Source organism: Halichoerus grypus, chromosome 5, assembly GCF_964656455.1.
Source record: "Halichoerus grypus chromosome 5, mHalGry1.hap1.1, whole genome shotgun sequence".
NCBI lineage: Eukaryota > Metazoa > Chordata > Mammalia > Carnivora > Phocidae > Halichoerus > Halichoerus grypus.
In genome coordinates, this window is record NC_135716.1 from 177,425,430 (window position 1) to 177,448,939 (window position 23,510).

At 44.5% G+C, this 23,510-nt stretch overlaps 1 protein-coding gene across 2 annotated transcripts in view; it reads right to left on the reverse strand.

Moving 5' to 3' along the window:
* KAZN (kazrin, periplakin interacting protein) overlaps positions 1–23,510 on the reverse strand; it is a 1,038,326-nt gene that overhangs the window by 787,010 nt on the left and 227,806 nt on the right. For both annotated transcript variants that reach the window (XM_078073774.1, XM_078073773.1), the window contains exon 2: positions 6,467–6,624. In XM_078073774.1, the coding sequence (XP_077929900.1) occupies positions 6,467–6,624 (158 nt within the window). The remainder of the gene's footprint in view (positions 1–6,466; positions 6,625–23,510) is intronic.

The following is a 23,510-nucleotide window of genomic DNA, read 5'->3' on the forward strand; positions in this document are numbered from 1 at the left end:
CAACGTGCACACCCTCCCATGGTCAATGTGGAAAAGGTCCCATTGACCTAAGACATGCTGGTCAGACTCTTCCAAGAATTTGAATCTTGACCAAAGAGACACAAAGAGAGAAAACAGCTGGAGCCAATTTATCCCAACCACAGTATCCTTTTTTTTTTTTTAAAGATTTTATTTATTTATTTATCAGAGAGAGAGAGAGGACAAGCAGAGAGAATGGCAGACAGAGGGAGAAGCAGGCTCCCCGATGAAGCAAGGAGCCTGATGCGGGACTCGATCCCAGGACCCTGGGATCGTGACCTGAGCCGAAGGTTGACGCTTAACCGACTGAACCACCCAGGCATCCCATGAGCCACTCAGGCGTCTCAACCATAGTATCCTAAAGCAACTTCTCTTTAATTCCTGACACCTAACTCTTGCCTGTCTTTCCTGAGATGTGGTTCTCCAGCTTTTCCTAAGGTCAACCCTGTTTGCTTCCATCCAATGTTACCCTTGTTATATATTTTTTTAAACTAACATCTTCTTTCATGAAGATAGAAAATTTTTCTTTTTAAAAATTTTTTTTATTTAAGTTCAATTTAGGTAACATATAGCGTACTATTATTTTCAGGGGTAGAACTTAGTGATTCATCAGTTGCATATAACACCCAGTGCTCATCACATCAAGTGCCCTCCTTACTGCCCATCCCCCAGTTACCCCCATCTCCTCCACAACTCTGTTTGTTTCCTACAGTTAAGAGTCTCCTCATGGTTTGCCTCCCTCTCTGTTTTCGTCTTATTTTATTTTTCCTTCCCTTGTTATGTTAATCAGAGCTAGTCTTTGTTGCTGAGGACCAAAAAACCCTACTGGAGTCCTCAGCCCTAACCTTCTTTCCATGATTTTGCTACTATTTCAGATTCCCGCACTATACCATGGACCATCAACAATCAGAGCAGCATAAATTCTAGCATATTATCATTTAAAATGTAGATCACTGAAACAAATACATAGTATCTAAAAATGGGGCATAAAATTTCTGTGGTGTGAAAATAAATTCCCAAGTTTCCCTCTAGCGCCATATGTACGTATCCCTGGAAGCTATACCAGTTTGACAGAGACTATTCCGTTCAAACATGACCCATCCTGATGCTCCTTTCCTTCACAGTACAGCAATGGACAGGAATCCAGTTTTTCCTGAGTCTCAGTTCCAACTCGACCCAGATCTTTGCATGTAAATACTGAAAGCATGAATTTCAGTGTTTCAGAACCTTCCCTAAAATTCTGCCTTATGGGTTTTACAAAGAGGCAGAGGTCTCAGAGGAGGTGACCTTTCATTATTAATGTAAGAAATACCTAGACTCAAGCTTATCAGAGGAACAGCATTGCAATTTTATGTGTTGCCCTCCGTTTGAGCAGGGAAGGGGACTCTAGGGGCTTTGTAACCGATGGGATTGCATCTAAGCCTGGCAATGCCTACAGGTTCAATTTCATTTATTAAAAAACAAACAAACAAACAAACTTTAAAAGATCAAAATCACCATGGCAGAATAGGAAGTGGGCTCACACAAGTTATACAAGAAGCCGCAAGCTTCGGACCTCCTGGTTTCACAGTTTGCATCTGAGAACAGAAAGTAAGCACTGTCTTTCTGAATGCACAGGACGGATGGGTAATGGAGCCCGTGGATTACTGGAGGGGATAAGCTGCGACTCCTTTGAATAATCCCCTTACCAGTGTAGCTTCCTAGTTAGGTGAACTAACCTCTTCAGCATCCATTTCAGTATTTCTTTCTCCTAGGACCCGTAAGAGGTAGAAATCTGACAGCATGAATAGACTTACACATATCCCTGGGGTGATTTTCTTCTGTTAAAAACTTTGCCTCTTGGCCCCCGTTCTGTCAGAGTTTCCTCTCTGCTTGACATAATGTAGGGACATTTTGGTTCTTGCTCCCGCATGGGGTCACATTTCAAAAGCCACTACGAAAAACCTGTGCTGGGGGCAATACTGTGAACTTGAGAGCCAAGCACACTTCTGGTGCCTCAGTTTGTGCGATTTCAGGGCAAGATGTCCCCTAGGGCTGTTGACAGGCTGCTGCTCCTGGCATGACCTTGAAGCCAGCTGCAGCTAGAAAGCCCCCGATACCTGCACTTGTCGAGACCACCAGGTCTATGCCCTGAGCACAGTGTTGGCTTCAGAAAGCACATGGAGGGATGGAATGTGCTATAAAAGGGAGAGATCCTCTTCCAGTGTATGGCTGTCATGAATTTGTATCAAACACCTGATTCCCAAGGTCTCCTTCCCAAAATAAGCAGACAAGCCAACCCTCCCTCCCTATTTGTCAGGAGCCTGAGCCCTTTTCCCCTGATGGGGTCTCTGCTCCAGACCACACTTCCCCATTTGAGGCCAGTCCAGAGAGTGACCGTGTCCAGGCAGCTCAAACAGTCAATCTACTCATGTTAAATTGGCCCGATCGTGCCGGAAATTAATCAGAAAGCATCATCAGCCAGCGGAGAGGAGTTTTCTAGACCATTCTAGAAAAGAAAATCACACGACCCAGAGGACCATCACACGGAATCTCGGATCCTGGCAGGAACCCCTTCTGCCTCCCAAACCCGAGGCTTGCCTCCTGCCGGTCACCCCACATCCTGTTGCTGCTCTCCCTTGCGCTTGGCGAGGGGAATATGCAGTTTTGGCAAATAGGCTTTCAAGTTCCCTGAACACAAATAAGAGAAAGAAAGGCAGAAGAGGAAAGGAAAGGAGAGGGGAAGGAAGGGAAAGGAGGCAGGGGAGAAAGGGGTGGGAATGTAGCGAAGGAGGAGGGGATGCTCCAGGTAGGGTGGAGGGAGGAGCAAAAGGAAAGCAAAAGGAAAAGGGAAGAGGAGGGAAGAGCCAAGAAAGGGCGGGCCAGAGGATCAAGCAGATTTCATCTATTTTCCGCCGAACATTTGACTTCTGCCAGGCCGTAGGCACACACTGGCTTAGAGTGGATGGTTGTGCGCTTTATTTTCGTTGTCAATGTCTTGCTTCCTTCCTTCCTAGAGATGGACCTTTGGGAAGAGTGCACTCGGGCCCTGGCCTCACTTAAAACAAGCTCCACCTTCAAATCCAGGCCACGGTCCAGGGAGAAGGGCCTCCTGCCTCCTTGCCCCGCACTCCACACTCCGCCAGGCCCAGGCAGCAGGACACGGGCCCTTCCTCACTGCTGTGGCCGCAGAGGGAGAGCTCACGGGGCATGGAAATTTCTCTGCCTTCTAGCGCCCAGCCTTCCAGGAGAGGACCTTGCTGCCAACAAAGCGATCTTATTGTTTTCCCAAGCATTTGTTCACCCCTTAATAAATAATGATATTAGGTCTTTGGGGGGAAGGAGGAGAGAACTGCCAATAGGAGATTTAATTTGCTGTAATCAACCTCTCTTAGCATGCAGAGTCACACAGGGCAAGTAAAAGAATTAATCTCTACCAGAAAGAACGGCCTCTTCGGTGTTATGAATCTAATCACTCACGAGGCTGAGTCGGCACTTTGGGTTTAGCCAGAGCACTCAGGAACAAAAGCCACAAGATCAGGTTTCCAATGCGGTCTGAATGGTACACGTCATTGAATTTGGGGGCCTGCGGACTACAAGGGGAATGGAGTGCAAACAGAGGAGCCCTGCCTCTTTGAGACACCCCTGAAACGCTCATACAGACATGTAGGGAATTAATAAACAACTGCGGGCCTCTGGACTGCCCATGTGAGCTGTTCCATTCTCCAGAATGCACTGTCACACCTGCCAATCATGCCCGGCACCCCTATTATACTTGGGAGATGTGTTTGCTCTGTGCATACTGTTTTATAATCCTCAGAGGTAGAATTTCATAGCCCAGCAATGCTTTTGCCTTTGACATTCTCCTAAGCAGGATTTATTGCTTCCAAGACAGATGTGACTTGAATCGATTATGCCTTTTAAGCAGCCACTCTCGAAAGTGGCCTCCAGGTTCTCTGGAATACTTTGCGCCTGACTTCATTCAACTCGCAGACTGATGTCAGAGCATTTCATCATAATCTAATGCTATTAAGAGTCCTCTGGGTGTGGAAGTGAGCAGGCTATTACACCAACCAAGTTAAGGGATGTGGTTACTGCTCTAGAGAAGCTTTCGTCCTCCAATACACAAATCTATCACGCATCTATTAATATCACAAAATGCAGCTGAGGGGTAGGAGGCACATAAAAGTTATATTCACATACTGTTGACCTCCCATTTATTGATGAACTTAGAATATGAAATAAGTACATTCATTCATCTTTGCAATGGAGGTAAGAAGCAATGTCAAACCATGAATGGAAAATCACTGAATTTCCAAAAATGCTCGATAAAGAGTCTCCTTAGAAATCACATGTCTCTAGCTATCTCCTTCAAAACTGAAAACCACATATCACCCCTGACTGTACCCAAAAATCTTGGGGGATAAGTTTCGCAACACTAATCTTACTGAGATGCTCTGAGCCTGGGGGCATTAGGTAACATGATTCTAATTGCCTTCAGCTACAGACCTAGAGATAACCACAAACAACGTTCCAAAAAGTTAGTGGTCTGGGGAGAAAAGAAATGAGGGTGGTATTTTTAGACCAAACTAATCACAATTTACCTCATCCTGTATTAGTCTGAAAGACAAGAGGGAAGAGTCTTTGAACAAAAGTAGGCAAAAGAAATGGCAGTCCAGACACCACACACTTCTACCTGACCTTCTGTTTTCTGCCCCCTCAGGAAGAGGACTTAACCACCCTCCTTCTGGAGGTGTGACTTTGGGGAATATCCATCATACCCTGCTCCATTTTATCTGGCATTGTAAGTGAGAAAATTCTAGCAGGCATTGAATGGGGATCAGGAGAGAATGAGGTAATAACACGGTCCTATACAATAACCACATTATATGGGATATTCTAGTCTCATTAGATAAAAAAGGGGAAAATTGTGATCAACACCACGAATAATAAAAATTGTCAAATGAATCCAACATTCAGGGAGGGGAACGTTTTCTTAAGCAATATTGAACATTTCTGAAATCCTATTCTAGACGCTAGTGAAGGAGAGAAAAAAGATGGCTTTTTATTTCCTTAGATTTTACAAACTAGAGTTTACACAATATCTCAGGAGAATCATTAGGCTAGTCCCCTTGGCTGGGGTGTGAGCTATAGGATTGGGTCCAGGCACTGAGGAAAGCTAATCCTTTCAAGAATAATTTGCCCTCTTTTATTTGGTAAATTGTTCTAAATTCCTCCCCCCACCCTTTTATTTTTCCCCTGAGTCTTAAAATTGGCTGTTAGAGCTTCAGAATCTTTTCTTTTTCCACCAGACAGGCTCAGGAAGAAAGGAGAAGTGGAATGGGCTGCTCAGAATAAAGGGGAGAAGGGAGAACACTGAATAAAAATGAAAGGCTTTGCATAATTTGGGTCATCTGAACACAGTGGCTCAAAAACCCCATGGGGCAGCTTCAAGCATTGACAGGTGAGAAATGCACCAAGGCCTTGCCAGGACAGGTCTTACTGGTACCAGATACAGGCTTCAGGATTGATTTAGAAAAACAAAACACAAACCACCACCATGGTTGAAACAAAAGCAAAGAAACCACAGTTCAAAATCTGATACAGAGCGGAACACAGGAAACCAGCCACCATTCTGACCTAAACCGCTATAGATCAGAAAACAAACTCAGGAGGAAAGCTCCGGGGCAAACCAATACAAAATCACCCAAACCAAAGACCATTTTTGGAAACATTTCTAGATACTGACGAGGTAGAAATGACAATAAAGTCTAGTTCAGCTTGGCTTCACTAACATCGAAAACTATCAGTTCTCCTAAAACACCTGGTGTTTGCCTACCAACATATCTGGAGAGACTCACCAACAAAGCCAGAAGGAGTACATGGATTACCTTTAAATATTTCAATAAAATAGTGCACAAGGAAAAACCTTGAAGAAGAATCTCAACAAAAGCGAACAACGAGCTAAATGCCTTCTGTAATTAATTCATTGCGAGCATTAAAAAAAAAACAAAAAAAAACCCACAACAGTGCTGATTCGCTTACTGGTGGTGCATCAAATGTACCAAAATATTCATTAGCTGCTCAGTGATGCTGTTTGGGATACATATTACTCCACTCCAGAGCCTTCGCCAGCTTTGATGCCTGCCAAGTTTGTATGTAAATGGATTTTTCACTTTTCCAAGGCTAATGAGAGATCTGTTAAATTCTCAGAAACAACACATATATTATTTTTAAGCCCTATTACTTTGACTTAAAACCAAGCTATTTTAATTCTAGATCCCAAATAATTCCTAATCAGAAATCCAAGACCCAGTATATCAGAATGTCCGCTATACGGCTGTTTACCGCAAAGGTGGTTTCCAGGAAGTGTGGTAGTCGAACATTTTTGCACAACATCTACCAAAAACAACACCACAAAAAAAGATACCATGGACTCTATGTAGAATTTCCTTGTCAATCTCTGTACCTGAGCATCCATTAAGAGGTGCCTCATCAGTATCATGGAACTCTTCAGAGTCTCCTTCTCAGTGGGTAGAAAGGGGTCTTTGTCTTCTTCCAGTGCCTTCGACTTGGTGACAATAAAATGGGATATCTGGTCATTTAGGGTGTGGAGTGACTGCACAGCTACAGAAAAGAGAAAGAAGGAGAGAGTGATCAGAACAGGTGACTTTCAAAGAGAAGTTGACCAGTACTTTTAAAGAGAGAGGTAGGGGGGTGCAGATAAGGTACAACACAGGCAGGTATCGAGAAACCAGTGCATCCACGAAGCTCTTCAACACACGTGTTTAAAAGCTAACAAGTATGTATTGAGCACTCTCCCAATACCAAACCTATCTGGAGTGTTTGGGGATATAATGGTGAACAAAGGCAGACACAAGGCCTACCCCCATGGAGCGTCCAAGTCCCGTTGAGAAAACTGAAAAGAAACAATTTAGGGAATGCTTCCATGAAGATGACTTTGTGGTAAGTGTGTATAAATTACAGAGATTAGCAGGGCATGAGGGGACAGCCCTCGAGTAGATTTACATTTATGGTAATATACTTGGCTGCTTTACCTCTAAGCAGATGGCCTCCATCATTAAAGTATATGAAGGGACAAAGGCCATGTTTTCCAGCCAATGCCACATGTGTGCTGGGAGGATTATTATTTCTCTATAATTCATGTAGCGCTTGCCATCTGACCTGTTATAAATTTTAAGATTTCACTTATTTATTATGCTTGTTGCCTCTTCCTCTACTTTCTCTACAGTGCACTCAGTAAGAGCAGAGATTTTTTTTTTCAATCTTTGTTTACGGTTATATCCCCAACAATGAGGGCAGGGACTAGCGAATAGGAGGTGCTCAGTAAATATTATTGAATTAATTTCCTTATTTTTCCTTGAATTCAAATTTCTTTCCTTATAGAATTTCTGTAAATTTCAGGTAAATCTATCCTCTTGAACCAAGAATAAGTAAAGCCTAGGCATTCTTAGGAAAACCACTGTACCAACCACAATTCTGAAGATGAAAGTTGTCATCAAAAAACTAGTATACAATAGAATAACTCTGAGCCCTTCTGCTTCTGACTAGGAGGGAGTAAGAGGGTTCAGATTACCCTCTTGCCATAAATAACTAGAAAACTGTTTGTTATCTTCCAAACAAGTATTTTTAGACTTTGAACAACAGACAGCGCAATACTGTGATCCTTTAGAAAAGGGGAGGAAAAAAAAGTTGAGTCCAATCATCACCAGGCATTCTGCAAAAAAGGGATAGCCAGACTTCAGCATAGGAACAGGAACCCAAGGACAGCCCAGTGATCTCACTGAATTGAGAAGACAGAGACTGGGAAGGCTACCTTTGCTACAGTCTGCAAGACAAAGAAGTAAAGAGGAGGGGGCTGCACAGAGATCTCCAGAAATCTGCAAAGGGGTCCCTTTGAGTTGTTGGCTGAATATCAATCCTGTGTGTGAGTAGGATGAAACCCTATGTGACCTGGCAAGAAGAAAATTCCAGGAGAGAAGAGTTATAGTCTGGGCAGCCGTAAGCCAAACAATTCCAAGAGATCTCACAGGGCCACAAATTGTTTGCAAGCTCACCAGCTGAAGTGGATGGGCTTTGCTGGAATTCAGGGCATATTCAGTAAAGACTCCAGAAGGATCAGGCTTTAGAAATGAAGCTAAATGATCCATAGAATAAAGTTTACTCTAGGCCTAACCAAAAAGTTTAAAAATAAGCCCTGAAAGAATCAAACTGATCGGCAAGTAACTGAAATACCTGCCAGGAAAAAAAAAAGGAGCACTTTTGTGTGTAGAAGTATGACAAAATCTAGCACCCAAAAATGCAAAATTCATAATGCTCAGTATTCAGTAAAAAATTACCAGACATGTAAAAAAGCAAGAAAGTGTGACTCATAGCCTGGAGAAAAATCAGTATATAGAAACAGACCTGGGGCGCCTGGGTGGCTCAGTCAGTTGGGCATCTGCCTTCGGCTCAGGTCATGATCCCAGGGTCCTAGGATTGAGTCCCAGGATTGAGTCCCACATCGGGCTCCCTGCTCTGCGGGGAGCCTGCTTCTCCGTCTCCCTCTACCTGCCTCTCTGCCTACTTGTGCTCTCTCTCTCTCTGTCAAATAAATAAATAAAATCTTAAAAAAAAAAAAAAAGAAACAGACCCAGAAATAACAAGTGATAGCATTAGCAAACATGGCTATTAAAACAGCTATTATGGATATGTTTTGCGTGTTCAAAGTTGTGAAATAAAACATGATTATAATGAGGAGAAAAACAGAATATTTAAATCAGAACCAAATGGAGTTTCTAAGAATGAAAAATACAGTATCTGAAATGAAGTTTTTACTAAGTGAGATTAATAGCAGATTAAACAGTGCAGAAGAAAAAACCAGTGAACTTAAAATTATAGTAATAAAACTCTCTAGAATGAACGAACAGAGCCTCTTTGACAATATAAAGCTATCTGCCATACATGCACTTGGAGTCTGGGGGTGGGGTGGGGGCAGGGACAGAAATAATATTTCAAGAAATAATGGAAAGAATGTTTTCCAAATTTGATAAAATTATAAACATACAAATACAAGAATCTCAAAAGACCCCAAACAGGACAAACACAAAGAAAATGGCACCAAGACATATTATAATCAAATTGTGTGTACATGCGCACACACACACACACACACACGCAGTGAGAAAGAGAAAATCTTAAAAGCAGCCCCAAAAAAGGCATATTGCATTCAGAGGGACAAAGGTAAGAATGATGTCAGACTTGTCATAAGAATCTATGCAAGCCAGAAGATAATCTGTGCACCTTTAAAATACCAAAAGAAAAAGACACTTGTCAACCTAGAATGCTATAACCAACAATATCTTTAGTAATGAAGGTAAAATAATGACTTGTTTTAGATAAACAGAAGTTGAAAGAACTCACCACCTCTACAGTAGATTTTCATTAAAAGAAATGTTAAAGGAATTTCTTTAGGCAGAAGGAAAATGGCATTAGAGGGAAACTTTTATTTACAAAAATGTAAAAAAGAATGCTTGAAAGGAGCAATATGTAACATAAAGACATTTTCTTTCTCATCTTTTAATTCTTTTAAATGATAATAGATGGTTGAAGGCAAAACAATAACATATTGTGGGGTTGAGAACATATCTAAAACATACGACAGCACAAAGAACACAAAGAATGAGAATGTTCACAAATACAAAAAGTGTTATATCTTTTGAAGGTGGACTGTGTTGTTAGGTATGCATATTGTAAATCCTACAGTAAGTACTACAAATAATAAATAAATGATGGTTTTGAATTACGGAGAATCAAACTTGGAAAACAGAGCCAATAGGAAACTTGGGGCACAGGTAAGGATAGCAATTGAGCAGGCATCCAAATAACTTACCCAGAGTCAAGGACCAATCTCTGGATGACCCGTGCTACACTTTCCACCACCATCCTGCCTTCCCTCCCCTTCCCTCCCAATACGTGGACATAAGGTTGTTTCCCTAAGTCATTCTGAGGATACCTCAGCTCCCAAGCTCTTTGCTTATAGACACACAGACACAGCTATTCCCCAAACTCCTTACAGCTCTTCTTGGAAAGGAGAAGGTTTACATCCCGCAGTGCCCGGCATGTTGTAGGTTCCCAATGAATGTTGGCTGTGGTTATTGTTAGAGATTTATTAGAGATACGAGGAATCTGAAGCTCAGAGAGGTTTACACAACAGAGATGAGACCCAAGGTCATAACTCTCCAATGTATGCTCTCACCATCTTGCGATGATACCTCACTTTGGATCCAGAATAATGTCATTAGAGACAACACCACAAGCAGGGTGTTATACCACCAACACCAGCCAAGTGGGGCACAATAAAAGTAAGGGGAGGGAACACATCTAGACTTTTTTTTTTTTTTAGCAAATGTGAAACAAGCAGATGGCAGAGTGCCTGGCACACAGTAAACATTTCATGCGCTAAAAATGGCTAGGATTGGAGCACCCTTCTTGGGTGCTTCTTTACCTATATTCCTTGTACCTCTTCTCTCCATCACACGGTTCCTGCACTGATAATAATACTTAGCAGTAGAGGGAATATTATAGCGCACATCTACGGGCAGCTCTATTTGGCAAGCACTGTGCTCGATGTTTGACAGGCACTGCCTCAATTAATCACCACGACAATTCTACTGAAGTAAGTGCTATTATTCTCGCTCCTAGTTTACAAATGAAGGAACTCCGATGAGGTGACTCACCCAAGATTACTACCTAGTGGGTGAAGGAGGCAGGATTCATACCTAGGCAGAGCCTGCGCTCCTAATCCTTACATTATACTCCCCCCTGCCCCCCCCCGACCCTGCAGACCACTTGCTGCTCCATCCCCCTCCCACTGCTCTTCCTGGGCTAAGGAGCTGCCTGTCTGGTCCCCCATATCCTCCCACGCCATTCTCACCACTTCCCTTAGGACAGCCAAGGGGCTCCCACTGATGTATTTCCACCTGGGGCGCCACACAGAGTAAGCCTCGAAGTCCAGCGGCAGACGGGGCATGGAGCATCACCTGGTAAGCCCTTCTACTTTCCCAGGTGAAGAAATGGGCCAGTAAGATTACCCAGCTCCCCGAAGATGCTGCGGCAGTTTCTGAGTGTTGACTCTGAAGCTGGTCTGCCTGGGTCTCAATGCTATCTGGCCTTCCAACTGTATAAGCTGGGATGAGTTCCTGGACCCCTCTGTGTTCCCATCTGAACTGGGGACAATAACAGGAACTCCTACATAGAGTTATCTGTGAATTAAATGAGACAGTTAGCATAAAGCACATGACATGGTATCTGTCATGTGATAATTATGTACGAAGCTTTAACTATTACGATTATTATTCCACAGTTTATACCTCAAGTCTTCAACTTGCTGATGTTAACTGGTTGCTCTGTTTATGACCGAGGATAATCATTAACTCCTCATTACATAAATCAGCAAAGATGGTCTGAGTGGTTTATTTCTTCACTGCAGGCTGAGACCCATTAACTCAAAAGCCAGCAGGTGCCAAACTCAAATTCTGACACATCCACTTGTGTTAAATATAGCCCCAATAGGCAGATTTTTAGCTATTTAGAGCCTGTCTGCTTTGCACGCCCCACAAGACTGCACCCAATATCTGCTAGCCATAGAAAAGACAAGCCCCGAGCATAGAGACCCTAAGCCAACTGCTACTCTCTGACCCACACAATCCCCACTGTGCTGCTAGGTGACATCACCTAGATGCAGAAGTCCCCCCTAGGATCCCCCTCTCCCCTGGCAGTTCCCTTGCCCTCCTATCTTGCTCTTCAGGTAGGTCACCTGCTGTGAGGGACTTCCTAGCCCCCAAAACTGTCAAAGCCTCACCGAATAAAGCCTGTGTGCGCTACTGCCACCTAATGGTCACATCTTTTTCCTGGATGAGCCCCCACATCCTAGTTACAAATTGTCTAGTGCTTTGTACACAATGAAAACTTAGTAACTGCAAGTTGACTGATTGGAAGGAATGACAACAGGGAGGAATATCCTCCCCCTTGCGTCTGTGTGTGGACCTAATTTTCAAGGCAGGTCATCCTGTGTTTTTCGGCTTGTGTAATGGGTACGTTATGTGTGTCTGGTTAGCATCTATTTCCATTGTGTTCTCATAAAAGAAACTGTCTCTCCTTTCCCTGGAAACAAGATCCCCACTTGTAGTTCATGTAGGGCTGGTCCTCTTCTGAGGTCCCAGAGGGAGGCACATAGTCCAGACCTGGCCAATCCAAGCTTTTCATTTCCCTGGCAACAGTGGTCGGCTCATGAGAAGGCGTGTGACCTAAATGTGGCCAATCAGATTTAATCTCAGGACCATTTGCTATAACTATTAAGAAAGAGGTAGAGTCTCTTCTTCCGTTGTGATTGCTACACTGTTAGAAGTATGGAGCAGCTGGTGGCCTTTGTAGCTATCATTTGAGGAGTGCCCCACTCACCCACCCACCTGAGAATAAAATCACCTGAGGAAAGAGACAATTATCACTGACAAACAGGGAAAGATTCCTGACCGTATTATGACAGCATCGGGATTCAGCCACGGACTTCTCATTTACGTGGGTCAGCAGCTTCCCTTCTTTTCATTAGCCCCTCTGGGTTGAGTTTCTGTCATTTGCAATCAAGAAGTCCCGATTACTATAAAGAAACCTGTACTTTTCTTATTGCAAAAGTTATTTATGTGATTATTTCTTTAATGTCCGCCTTCCTCTGTGGCAGATTAAAATGATCTTAAATTTTATGTTACTCCTCTCATTGAGAGGTAGAGTATAAATCCCCTCCCATGAGTCTGGCTGACTTTAATGACATGGTTCACCATTACTAAGGGGTAGAAGTGACATTCTGGGATTTCTAAGGCTAGGTCACAAGAGGTCTTGCAGCTCCTGTTCATGATTTTGGAACACTTGCTCTGGGAGAAGCTATCTGCCATGTAAGAAGTCGGCCCGTGGTGAGACCACCATGCTTGAAGGAAGCCCACACACATAGACTACATGGAGAAAGAAAGAGATGCCCCGTCAGCCTTAGTTCTTCCAAGCAGCTAGCCAGACCAGGGTCCAGATCTCTGAATAAAGAGGCCACTTTGAATATTCCAATCCTAGAGGAGGCAATGTAGAGAAGAACCAAGGAACCTAGCCATCCACCATAACTGATGCTTTAGACACATAGCCCTGGCCATCTCTACCATTCAAGTCACCCAAGATATGGCCCCCGCCACTCTGGAGTAGGGATGAGCCACTCCTCTACACCATACCCAAATTCCTGGCTCACAAAACTGTGAGCATGGTAGGGTATTGACTTATACCATTCAGTGTGGGGATGGTTTGTTATGCAACAACAGATAACCATAAGACCTTCACGAAGTGTAGGTTCCCAGAGGCCAGCAACACTGTTTACTCAATTCATCACTATATACCATCTGGCACATAGTAGTGCTTGAACAAACAAATATTTGTCCAAAAGAATTAAAAAAAAAAGAAGAAGTGAAAGAAAAAGGCAACTTCACCCCATTCTGTCTCCTCTGCCACCCCATCATGATACCCTAGAATCGGGCATTATGTACACTCTGCTCCATTTGACATATAAAAATCTCAACCAAATAATACTTTTCTTAAAATGTATGATGGATTATGGAATGAAGAGCCATATATATGCTTTCTTACTCTACCTGAGGTTAGGAAATTGAGTCATAAAACCAGTTTACTTTGTCGGTGGCTCGGAATGTGAAATGATGTTAAATTTATTGCACATTATTCTGGTCTACAAATTTGAAGAAACATGTATTTCTATACAAGGCTTATTTATATAAAGTGCTCATTTGAATTTCACTGTACATTAATGAGTATTTATTTAGGTTTCAGATAAGGATGGCACATTCATGGGTTGGTGGAAGAAAAAAATAACGAGTTTCAACATTTTGTGTCATTAGCAAAAATAGAAGGTACACATAAAATTTCTTAATGTTTTCAGAAGAGGAATAACAACTTACCATAACTGTGCCTCTATTTTTATATATCAGATGAAGTATAGAACATGGAATAATAATAATATGACCCTAAACACTCATTTTATGCAGGTGAGTCCAGATGTCACTGAGATGGGCCATTGTACATTTTTATAGGAAAAAAATATACCAAATGAATCATATCATGGGGCACAGCCTCGCCACCAGAAGCTCCATGGATTTTACAATCTTGTCATTTATATGGTCCGTAGATATGAACTAATGATCGAATTTATCCCTACATGTTAAACAACTTTTGCTTTTCGTGCATCTCAAATTCTGTGACATATTTTGTATTAAAATGCTCACAAGTCTTGTTTTACTATGGTCTCATTAAATAAATGAAGCCTAAATAATTCAGGTATTCTTTCCCCCGTTGTTATAATAAAACTCATTCTGCAAGTCAAAAGTTGACGCTAGAGGAGAGGATGTGGAATTGAAACCCTCATACGTCGCCGCTGGGAACATAAAATGGTGCAGCCACTGTGGAAAACCGGCTGGCAGTTTCTCAATAAGTTAAACTCGGAAAGTTAAAGAATCTCAGCAAGTTAAAGAATTCCCAGGGTGCCTGGGCGGCTCAGTCAGTTAGGCGTCTGCCTTTGGCTCAGGTCATGATCCCAGGGTCCTGGAATCAAGCCCCTGCATCGTGCTCCCTGCTCGGCAAGGAGTCTGCTTCTCCCTCTCCCTCTGCCTCTGTTTTCTCTCTCTCGCATATAAATAAATAAAACCTTAAAAAAAAATATTTCCACGTGAACCAGCAATTCTACTCTTAGGTAAATAACCAAAAGAACTGAAAACAGGTGTCCAAGCAAACACTTGCCCATGAATGCTCACACCAGCCAAAGGTGAAAATGACCTACATGCCCATCAGCTGATGAGCAGATACACAAAACATGGTACCCACACAATGGAATATTATTTGTCCATAAAAAGGAATGAAGTTCATGCTCTCGCATGCTACGTGTGTCATACACGCTATAACATGGATGAACCTCAAAAACACAGACTCAGTGAAAGAAGCCACAGAAAGCTACACGTTGAATGATGACGTTTATATGAAATGTCTAGAACAGGCAAATCCAGAGAAAGAGAAAGCAGATTAGCGGTTGCCAGGGACTCCGGGGATGGAGGCCGGAGCGACAGGGTTTTCTTTCGTGGTGACGAAAATATTCTAGTCCTAGGTCGTGGTGAGGGTTACATAACATTGGGAGTGTACTCCACTGAACTGTGCTCTCTTAGGTATATTTTACCACAATTAAAAAAAAAAAAAAAAGTTGGGCGGCCAGCTGAAGAGCACAGACCTAAAAACAAAACAAAACAAAACAAAAAAAACCCCTGAAACTAGAACGTGGAAGGACAACAATGTCGATCCCGCATCTGGAGTCTAATGGTGAAACGCAGACAGGATCCCGTATGTTACCTTGGCACCGCTGGAAAAGACCTACTTAACATAACTGGTCAGGTTCAAAGGGAAGCAACAAAATAAATCCTTCGGACCAAGGATTCTCCCTGCTCATAATGAATCTACAACCAAGGTCTTTAAATGGCTCTATTTGCAAGAGACCCAGAGTTATGTCTCGGGTGCTGAGAAATGCATGTGGATTTAGATGCAGTGCGGTGTCACAGTAGAAGTGACAACACAGGCCATGGCAAGAGCGGTGACAATGTGTACAGTGATGTGGAGGAAGCTGGGCAAATGGTGACAGATCAGGCTCTGAAGGAGCCCACAGGGCTTGACAGACGATGGACGACAGGTCAGTGGGGAGCTGGGGTGCGTCCCAGAGGGGAGGTGTGGAAGATAAATGGTGACCCAAACCCATGGCCAGGGAGAAGCACAGGGGAGGTTCGGCCTGCCTCCCATGGAAGGGGGCATGTCTTTTAAAGAAGCATGGGCTTTGGAGTCAGCTACCCTGAGTTCCAATCTTGCCTCCACCTGTTAACTAGCTGTGCACGCTTGGGGAGGTGACCTCACTTCTCTGGGCCTCTCTTGTCTCATCGCTTACACGGAGATTAAGCCATTTCTGCTTCGGAGTAATGAAGCCTAAAGTCATTAATGCAAATACAGTCTTAGAACCGTGCCTGGCCTAGAGCTCGTGTTCAGGGAAAGTACTCAGCTACCATCACCACAAGTGGTTTGCGGCCCCTGCCTGATTCCCCGGAGCCTGGAGCAGACCTCGTCCTTCCGTGCCCCTCAGAGCCTGTCCTGCCACAGAGGGCGGCTGTCAGGGCTCGGAATCAAGCCCCGTCCGCTCCCACAGCCCTGCGTGTGCCCGTCCACCGTGACACCCTTTTCATTCCCTGCCAGACAACTGTCCAGCTGTCGGAACTGAGGCTGAGACCTCCGGCCTGGAAATGCTGTTTGACTGGACGGCCACAGTCCAGTGTGCAGTCTGGAAGGGGGAAAGGCAGCTAGAGGGGCAGAGAGAGAAGAGCGGGAGAAGAAAATGGTCGGGACCCACAGTCCACCGGAGACCGAGCTGCCTCCTGCCCTCACCCCTGCATGAGAAGTCCCCTCCTCTTCCTCAAGCTCACACTGCTTTCTGCACCAAGAGAACCTACTGACAAAAGTCCCACATCTGATGCTCTTTGTACTGCCCACACCCATTGGCTTCTATTTCTCAAGGCTTCCAGACCGGGTAGGAGCTAGGATACTTCCCTAGGTTGACGTTTTCCATGCCTCGCTTGGAGGAAGGCAGCAGGAACAACAAAGACACCCCGCCCCCCCATCATGGTGGCCACTGTTCACACAGCACCTACTGAATGCCAAGCACTGTGCATATCATCACGCTTCATCCCATACGACTCATGCTTTCGAACTACTGACTCCATCCTTCTGTTGGGGAAACTGAGGCCCAATCGTTTTAGCAACTTGGCTACGGCCACAAACCCACATCCCGTGAAAGGCTCCATGGCCCTGTGGTTCTCCCTGCTGCACTCAACAGACACACCAAGCGGGGTCAAAGGCTACAACAATCTATCGCTACTCGAAGTCTAGGAAGTGTGGCCCTAGGGTCCCAGGCGTTTAGTATTCGAGCAACACAGTCCTGTGGCTTATAAGCGACACCATCCCCATCCACCGTCACAGTGAGAAAGCTGCATGCCTGCCAATCCTACCCATTTCCTTTGGCATCAGCACAAAAGGTGACCTCCACTGGAACATGGCCCAGAGCACTCCCAGGCGGGCAAACAGCAGACAGGTATCAATTTGCACAAAGATAATAGGTGCTTTCACTTGTGAGCTTCCCTCCCGGGGCCCCAGAGCTCCACCTGGAGCAGAAGAACTCTCCATCACGGAGCCATCACACCCAACCTGGATCTGTCCCCATATTGTCCCCCTCACATTCAAAATTGCTTCCTTCCCTTTATGTGCAGCCTCCCAGCTGCTTCCACCTAATAGAAGCTGTGAGGGAATAAATCACAATAAAGTTGCTCTGTGAGAAATGGATTATGACAAAATCATGTAGCCCAAAGGCTTGCCTGGGCACGACGCACGGGTTTTCACTGGAATGTCATTCTCTAGGTAAAGACTGCAGTGACTCTGAATGGACTCTGGCTCGAGGAGGAGGAAGTGGGGCCAAGGATGCGTCAGCCTCGCGGTGACAGAAGATGGAATATCCTAACTGTGGTCCTTCCGGAACATGCTCTCCATCGGCAGGAGGCTAACTTCACTCCTGAAGCCAATGAATTCCCTGAAAAGAAGCCGAGAGGCCATCCTCGTTGGAGAGCTCGGTACAGTTCAGACCCGATAGGCACCCGAAAGGCGGGTCTGTGGTTCATGGGTTTGGCTGCCGGTTTCCTTCCATGCCCCAATTCCAGCCCAGATCTCTGCCCCAAGACCTTTCCCCATTCTGCTCCCTTTCCTTCATTTCACTACAGTCTGTTCTCCAGGTGTTCCTGATTCCCCCTTTGTATTTAGAGCAGTAGCTTAGCCCCACTTTTCAAGTCAGACTCCTGGTTCCCTGTGCTGGGATGCACATGGCTTGTGCTCTCTCCCAGGGCCCTTTCAGGGGTTGGGAGGACTGACAGAGGCTGATCATTCTTTCTAGGATAAAATAAATAGGGCTGAAATACGGAATGGAGTGCAACTTTCATGTGAAATTTTTTTTTTTTAGACTTTATTTATTTGAGAGAGAGAGAGATTGAGCATGACAGAGTGAGCACAAGCGGGTGGGGGAGGGCAGAGGGCGAGGGAAAGCAGACTCTCTGCTGAGCAGGGAGCCTGATGCAGGGCTTGATCCCAGGACCCCGCGATCATGACCTGAGCTGAAGGCAGACACTTCACCGACTGAGCCACCCAGGTCCCCTCACATGAAATTTTAAGACAAAACACAAGATCTCAAAGAAGGTTCCTATCTGGACTTCGGTTGGGGGCGGAGGGAAGGAGGGTCCCGGCTCCTTTGCTCTCCATTTTGATGGCAGAGCCTAAGAATCCTGGAGGTTATCACTTTGAGTCCTGGCCCATCATCTGCATGTCCCACACTGTAGAGTGGGCTCTGGTCCTTCTGTGCTTCACACAGAATCTGCAACTTTCCCTTCCCGTGCTAGCTAAGCCCATAAAATACTCTTTTTTAAGATCTAAATGAAAGAAACTGAAAAAGCAAGTAGTTCCCAAGTATGTAATACTGGAAATACATCAAACATAAGTGAATAAATCAAAGTATCTGCTTTAACATAGATAATCTTGCTAATGCCATTGCTATTGCCATTAGCATGTCAACTGTACCTAAGTAAGTATGACCGACATGCTGGCGAGGGCTCAAAAAGTTGAACTCTGTTGCAATTCAAAGGCAGTATGAATTTATTCACCAAACACTCTACAGTGATACAACTTTTATCACTCACAGTAACACTTATAACAGTACCTAGTTCCTGTTGTAAGTAAAACCACAACAGTCCTTCTTCATTGTACACCTGCTGTGTTCCAGGAGCCACGCTTACTTTGTGTATTGTTATAATTCTTACAAAAACCCAGTGAGGGTCTGATGACCTGTAGTTTGCAGATGAGGAGAGAGACGTGACTTGCCAAAGGTCACAAAGGCAATCAAGGGGGGGGACTGGCGTTCAGATCCAGTTTTGTCCAACTCCAAGGCCCTGGACCAGCACGTGAACCATCAGCCAGACCTGGCTTCAAATTATGAAGTGAGGTGTACCCTGTTCATTGTTTTACTTTGGGGTGCTAAGTATCACCCTCCTGACCTTACCCACATCCCGCCCTGATGTCAGCTCTTGGTACCACTGTGAGAGCATCTGCTGGAAGGGGATCGGCAGCCTAACACAAGACAGCAGTCACCATCCATGAAGACTTCGGGCTGTCACACCGGACTCTACTCTCGGCAGCACCAACTGCCTGCCCGCCCATGTGCAGAGCCCTGCCACCACGTTTCCCCATGAGCAAGGTGGTCAAACCTAAGATTCCAGGCAGCTCCTGGAAGGAGGACAACAGAGACCGCTCCGAGTCCGAGAGTGTGAGGGACAGCTGACTGTTCTATTCTTTTCAGAAAGAATCCCAGGGCAGCTTCCTTTGCTTTGGGAGGTAACATAACTTCACCAGCTGATATGAGGGGGCTGCTGACATTTTATTATGCAAGGCCAGATGCAGCATTGTGGAGCTCAAGCATACAGTCCGCATGCAAATGCAATTGAGAAAGTCCCAGAGACCTGGGCAGCCATGGGCAGGAGGCTTCCTGCCAACAGTCCTTGCCAAGGCAAAGAGCGAGGACCTGGAGAAGCAAACTGCATGTTAAATAGATCCTTATGATTCCTGCTTTTAATGGGGGAGACATGGCACTGGGGTGGGTGCTGGGTGAGCACTGGGGTAGAGGCTGGGATGGGTGTTGGGGTGGGCACAGGGGTAGGGGGTGGGATGGGGGCTGGGGTGGGCACTGAGTGGGTCCTGGGGGGTTGGGATGGGCACTGGGCTGAGCAATGGGGTGAACGCTGGGGTAGAGGCACTGGGGCGGGGCTGGGATGGCACTGGGTTGGGCACTGGGGTAGAGGCTGGGATGGGTGCTGGGGTGGGCGCTGGGGTAGATCTGGGAATGGGTGCTAGGATGGGCACTGGGGTAAAGGCTGGGATGGGTGCTGGGATGGGCACTGGGGTGGGCACTGGGTGGGTGCTGGGGTAGGGGCTGGAGTTGGCGCTGGGGTAGGGGCTGGGGTAGGACGTAATGAATTAGAAACTGGCTTTCCAGTGGGAATGACCCCCTTCCTGTGCTATATCTGACCTAAGCACAGCACAACAGTGGGGGTGGGGTCTGTCAAGAAACATGAGCCTCCCAAAGTCCCAAAGTGGTGGAACGTTTTAAAACTGGAAGACACATTCCAAGACTGTCAGGAATACATAAAACTGGCCATGTGAATGTGACACATAATTTCTAGTCCTGGGTGTTCAGTGACAAATTAAAAAATGGCAAAGATATCATCAAGACAGAAAATTATAAAGAGGAAAAACTATGATCCCTTTGCCACAATTTGACATAAAATTATGTTTCACCTGAACCATCTCACAGAAAGACCAACATCAGGGAAAGGAATCTGCAACTTTCTCTCTCAATATTTTATTTCAGCCAGAGTCACTTCCAAAAACTCAAAACGAATGTCCTCGGAAGTGAAACAGTCCCAACACCGAGTCTCCCTCCTTTATTTTTAAGAGGGAATCCATGGCCCCTGAGAGGCAGGCTCTAGAAGAGAAAAAGCCCTCTGTCTACATCCATCTGATGGCATGAATGCTAACATCGCATGCTTTGAGACATGTCTTCTTCCCATAAATCATTTGTCTTTAATGGAGCAGCCTCAGTAGGAGCCCAAGCAGAGGTCAATCCAGCAATGAACCAACAAATCAACAAATATTTATTAAGTTTCTGCACAGCACCAAGCCCTGGACCACGTTTCAAGGACTGCAAGAACCAATTTCACCCATAAGAACTGTAAAGTCTCTTTATGGGTCACACTGATCACATAGATTAGGGTTGGGTCTCAGATTGGGGGTGGCAGTGTTCACAACAATTTTGTAATCATTCTGAAAAAAAAGAAACCAGCAGTTCGTGGGGTTTCCCTTTCCCCAAAGAGAAGGTGTCCTACACGACCCACTGCCTCCTTTGTTGTTAATTCTTGGCTAGTAACAAAGGTTTATCAAAGGAAATCTTGTTCTCAATGTTAATTACCACTTATGGTATTTAATTACTTTTGGTCTGTTAATATTTTAAATGCATTTCATTTTACTACATCCTCACCTGTATTCTAAAGTGCAGCAGGAAATCACTTCGTATCCCAAATAAATTCTGCTTTTAGATTTATGAAATTTACGAAAGGGATGAAGAAACCAGTTAGTCTGGAGCCATATTTTTTTCCCAGATAAATGTGCTCTGTTTGAAGGACTCTACATTTAGTTATTCAGTCAACAAACAGAATGGCATTGTGGTTAGAAGTCAGGCTCTGGAATTTCAAATCATGCCTCTTCCACTTACTAACTACCAGCCTTGGGCAAGTTAGCAAGTTAGCACCTCTGAGCATCGATTTCATCTGTGGAGTGGAGATTATAATATTACCTACTTTAAAGTCACTGTGAGTAATACATAGATCACTGTAAACAAAGAGCTTACAATAGTGCCCAGCCAGCAGCAGATACTGGGTGAACTTAGTTGTGTTTTATCATGACTTCTTCTGCTATAATGAAAGTGATGATAATGACTACAATTGTTGATATTTTTGAAGTTCCAAATCATATAACCATGTACACAGTAAAGACATCTGTCCTCGTGGAGCTTACAACATAACAAGAGATGGACAGTGAATAATTCCAAGTACAAGGAGTTCTGTGAATCTGGGAATAGCAGACATGCCCATGTGCAAATACAGATGTGAACATCCTACCTACCATTATGGTTTGCTCATGCATCTATCTTCTCCCTTCCACAGTGCCAAAAAATCCAAAATGAGCACGAGGCCCACTTAATTTATATTGCTTTTGAAAATATTTCTTTAATAAGCTTATTTCAGACTTATAGTGAGAAGCACAGTGAGGGACCCATGATTTTGCATCCTTGCTCTCCCAACACCCGGTTAAAATGATAGTAAATGTATTCTTTAAAAAAACACACAAACAAATCCACAAGACGAAGGAAAAAGAGAAAAAGTTACAAAAATAACATTTTAGAAGCTTGAAGCAGAAGTACAAGCAGACCTAAAAAAAAGATCAGAAGCCAAAGCCAGGAGAGGAGGAGGTCAAACGCAGCTGGGTTGAGAGCATCAGACACTCTGGGAGTTATAGAGAAGTCAGTGCTGAGAACAGGAAGACTAACTCAAGGTTTAGACTCCTTCCCACATCTACACAGCCAGGTGACTGCCCCTCACCCACCCAGGATGAACACTGGAGACTCATTCTCTGAAAAGGATAATACAGTGAACTTCTGGACTGGGGGACACCAGGCAGTTGAAGGCAGGGATACTTTATTGAACATAAAGGTAAGTTGGCTGAAATATTCAATGCTGAGATCCCCAGCTGCTTCCCTAACCCAGCTCTACTGAGGATAAGGATGAGGAGGAGGAGGATGATACCATCTAACACCTGTTTTGTGCTTGTTTTGTGGCAAGAACTGTTCTAAGTACTTCATGTATATTAACTCATTTAATCATTACAACAATGCTACTGTTAAGTAGAGGTAGATTCTACTAACATCCTCCATTTCACATATGTGGACATTGAAGCTCAGAGAGGTTCAGTTACTCTACCAATATCACACAGTAAGTGGTCAAATTGGTCGAATCAGGGTTTCAGTGCAGGCCGATAGCAGACAGAATGATTATACCCAAGGTATGACACTAACAGTTCTCCTGGGGAACAAACCAGCCCAATAGATATGAGCTGGAGATAATAACATGGATTCTCCAATGAAACAGCTCAGCCAGATTACCTTACGATGAGGCCCACAGTCAACAAGCCACCCCTAAGTGCTCAGAATCTCTGACGACCTGTTTAGTGTACCTCTGAAATAGGAGCAGACAGCATAAGATCACCAGACTAGGAGGAAAGCCTTCAAAGAGAAAGGAAGAAAGAAAATAAGAGAGAAGGAAAAAAGAATGGAGGGAAGACAGGAAGGAGGGGGAGAAGGAGATTAAAAAACAGAGAGAGAGAGAGAGAAAGACAAGGAGGGAGGGAGGAAGAAAGAAGGAAGAAAAGTGGAGGAAACAGATTTTGCACGGAGATGGGAACTTTGTAACATACCCACTAGTATCTACAGAGGGCATATTATCATGAAATCTCAGACATTAGAAGCAAAGAGATGATCCTAATCAAAGAGGAAAAAAAGAGGGAGAAGAGAAAACAACACTTCTTGGATTAGGTATCTATCGCCACATAACAAATTAATCCTAACCTTAGCAGGATAAGCCAGGAAACATTTACTATTTGACACAGTTTCTGAGGGTCATAAATGTGGGAGCGGCTCAGTTGGGTAGCCCAGGCTTGGGGTTCCTCATAAAGTTGCAGTCAGG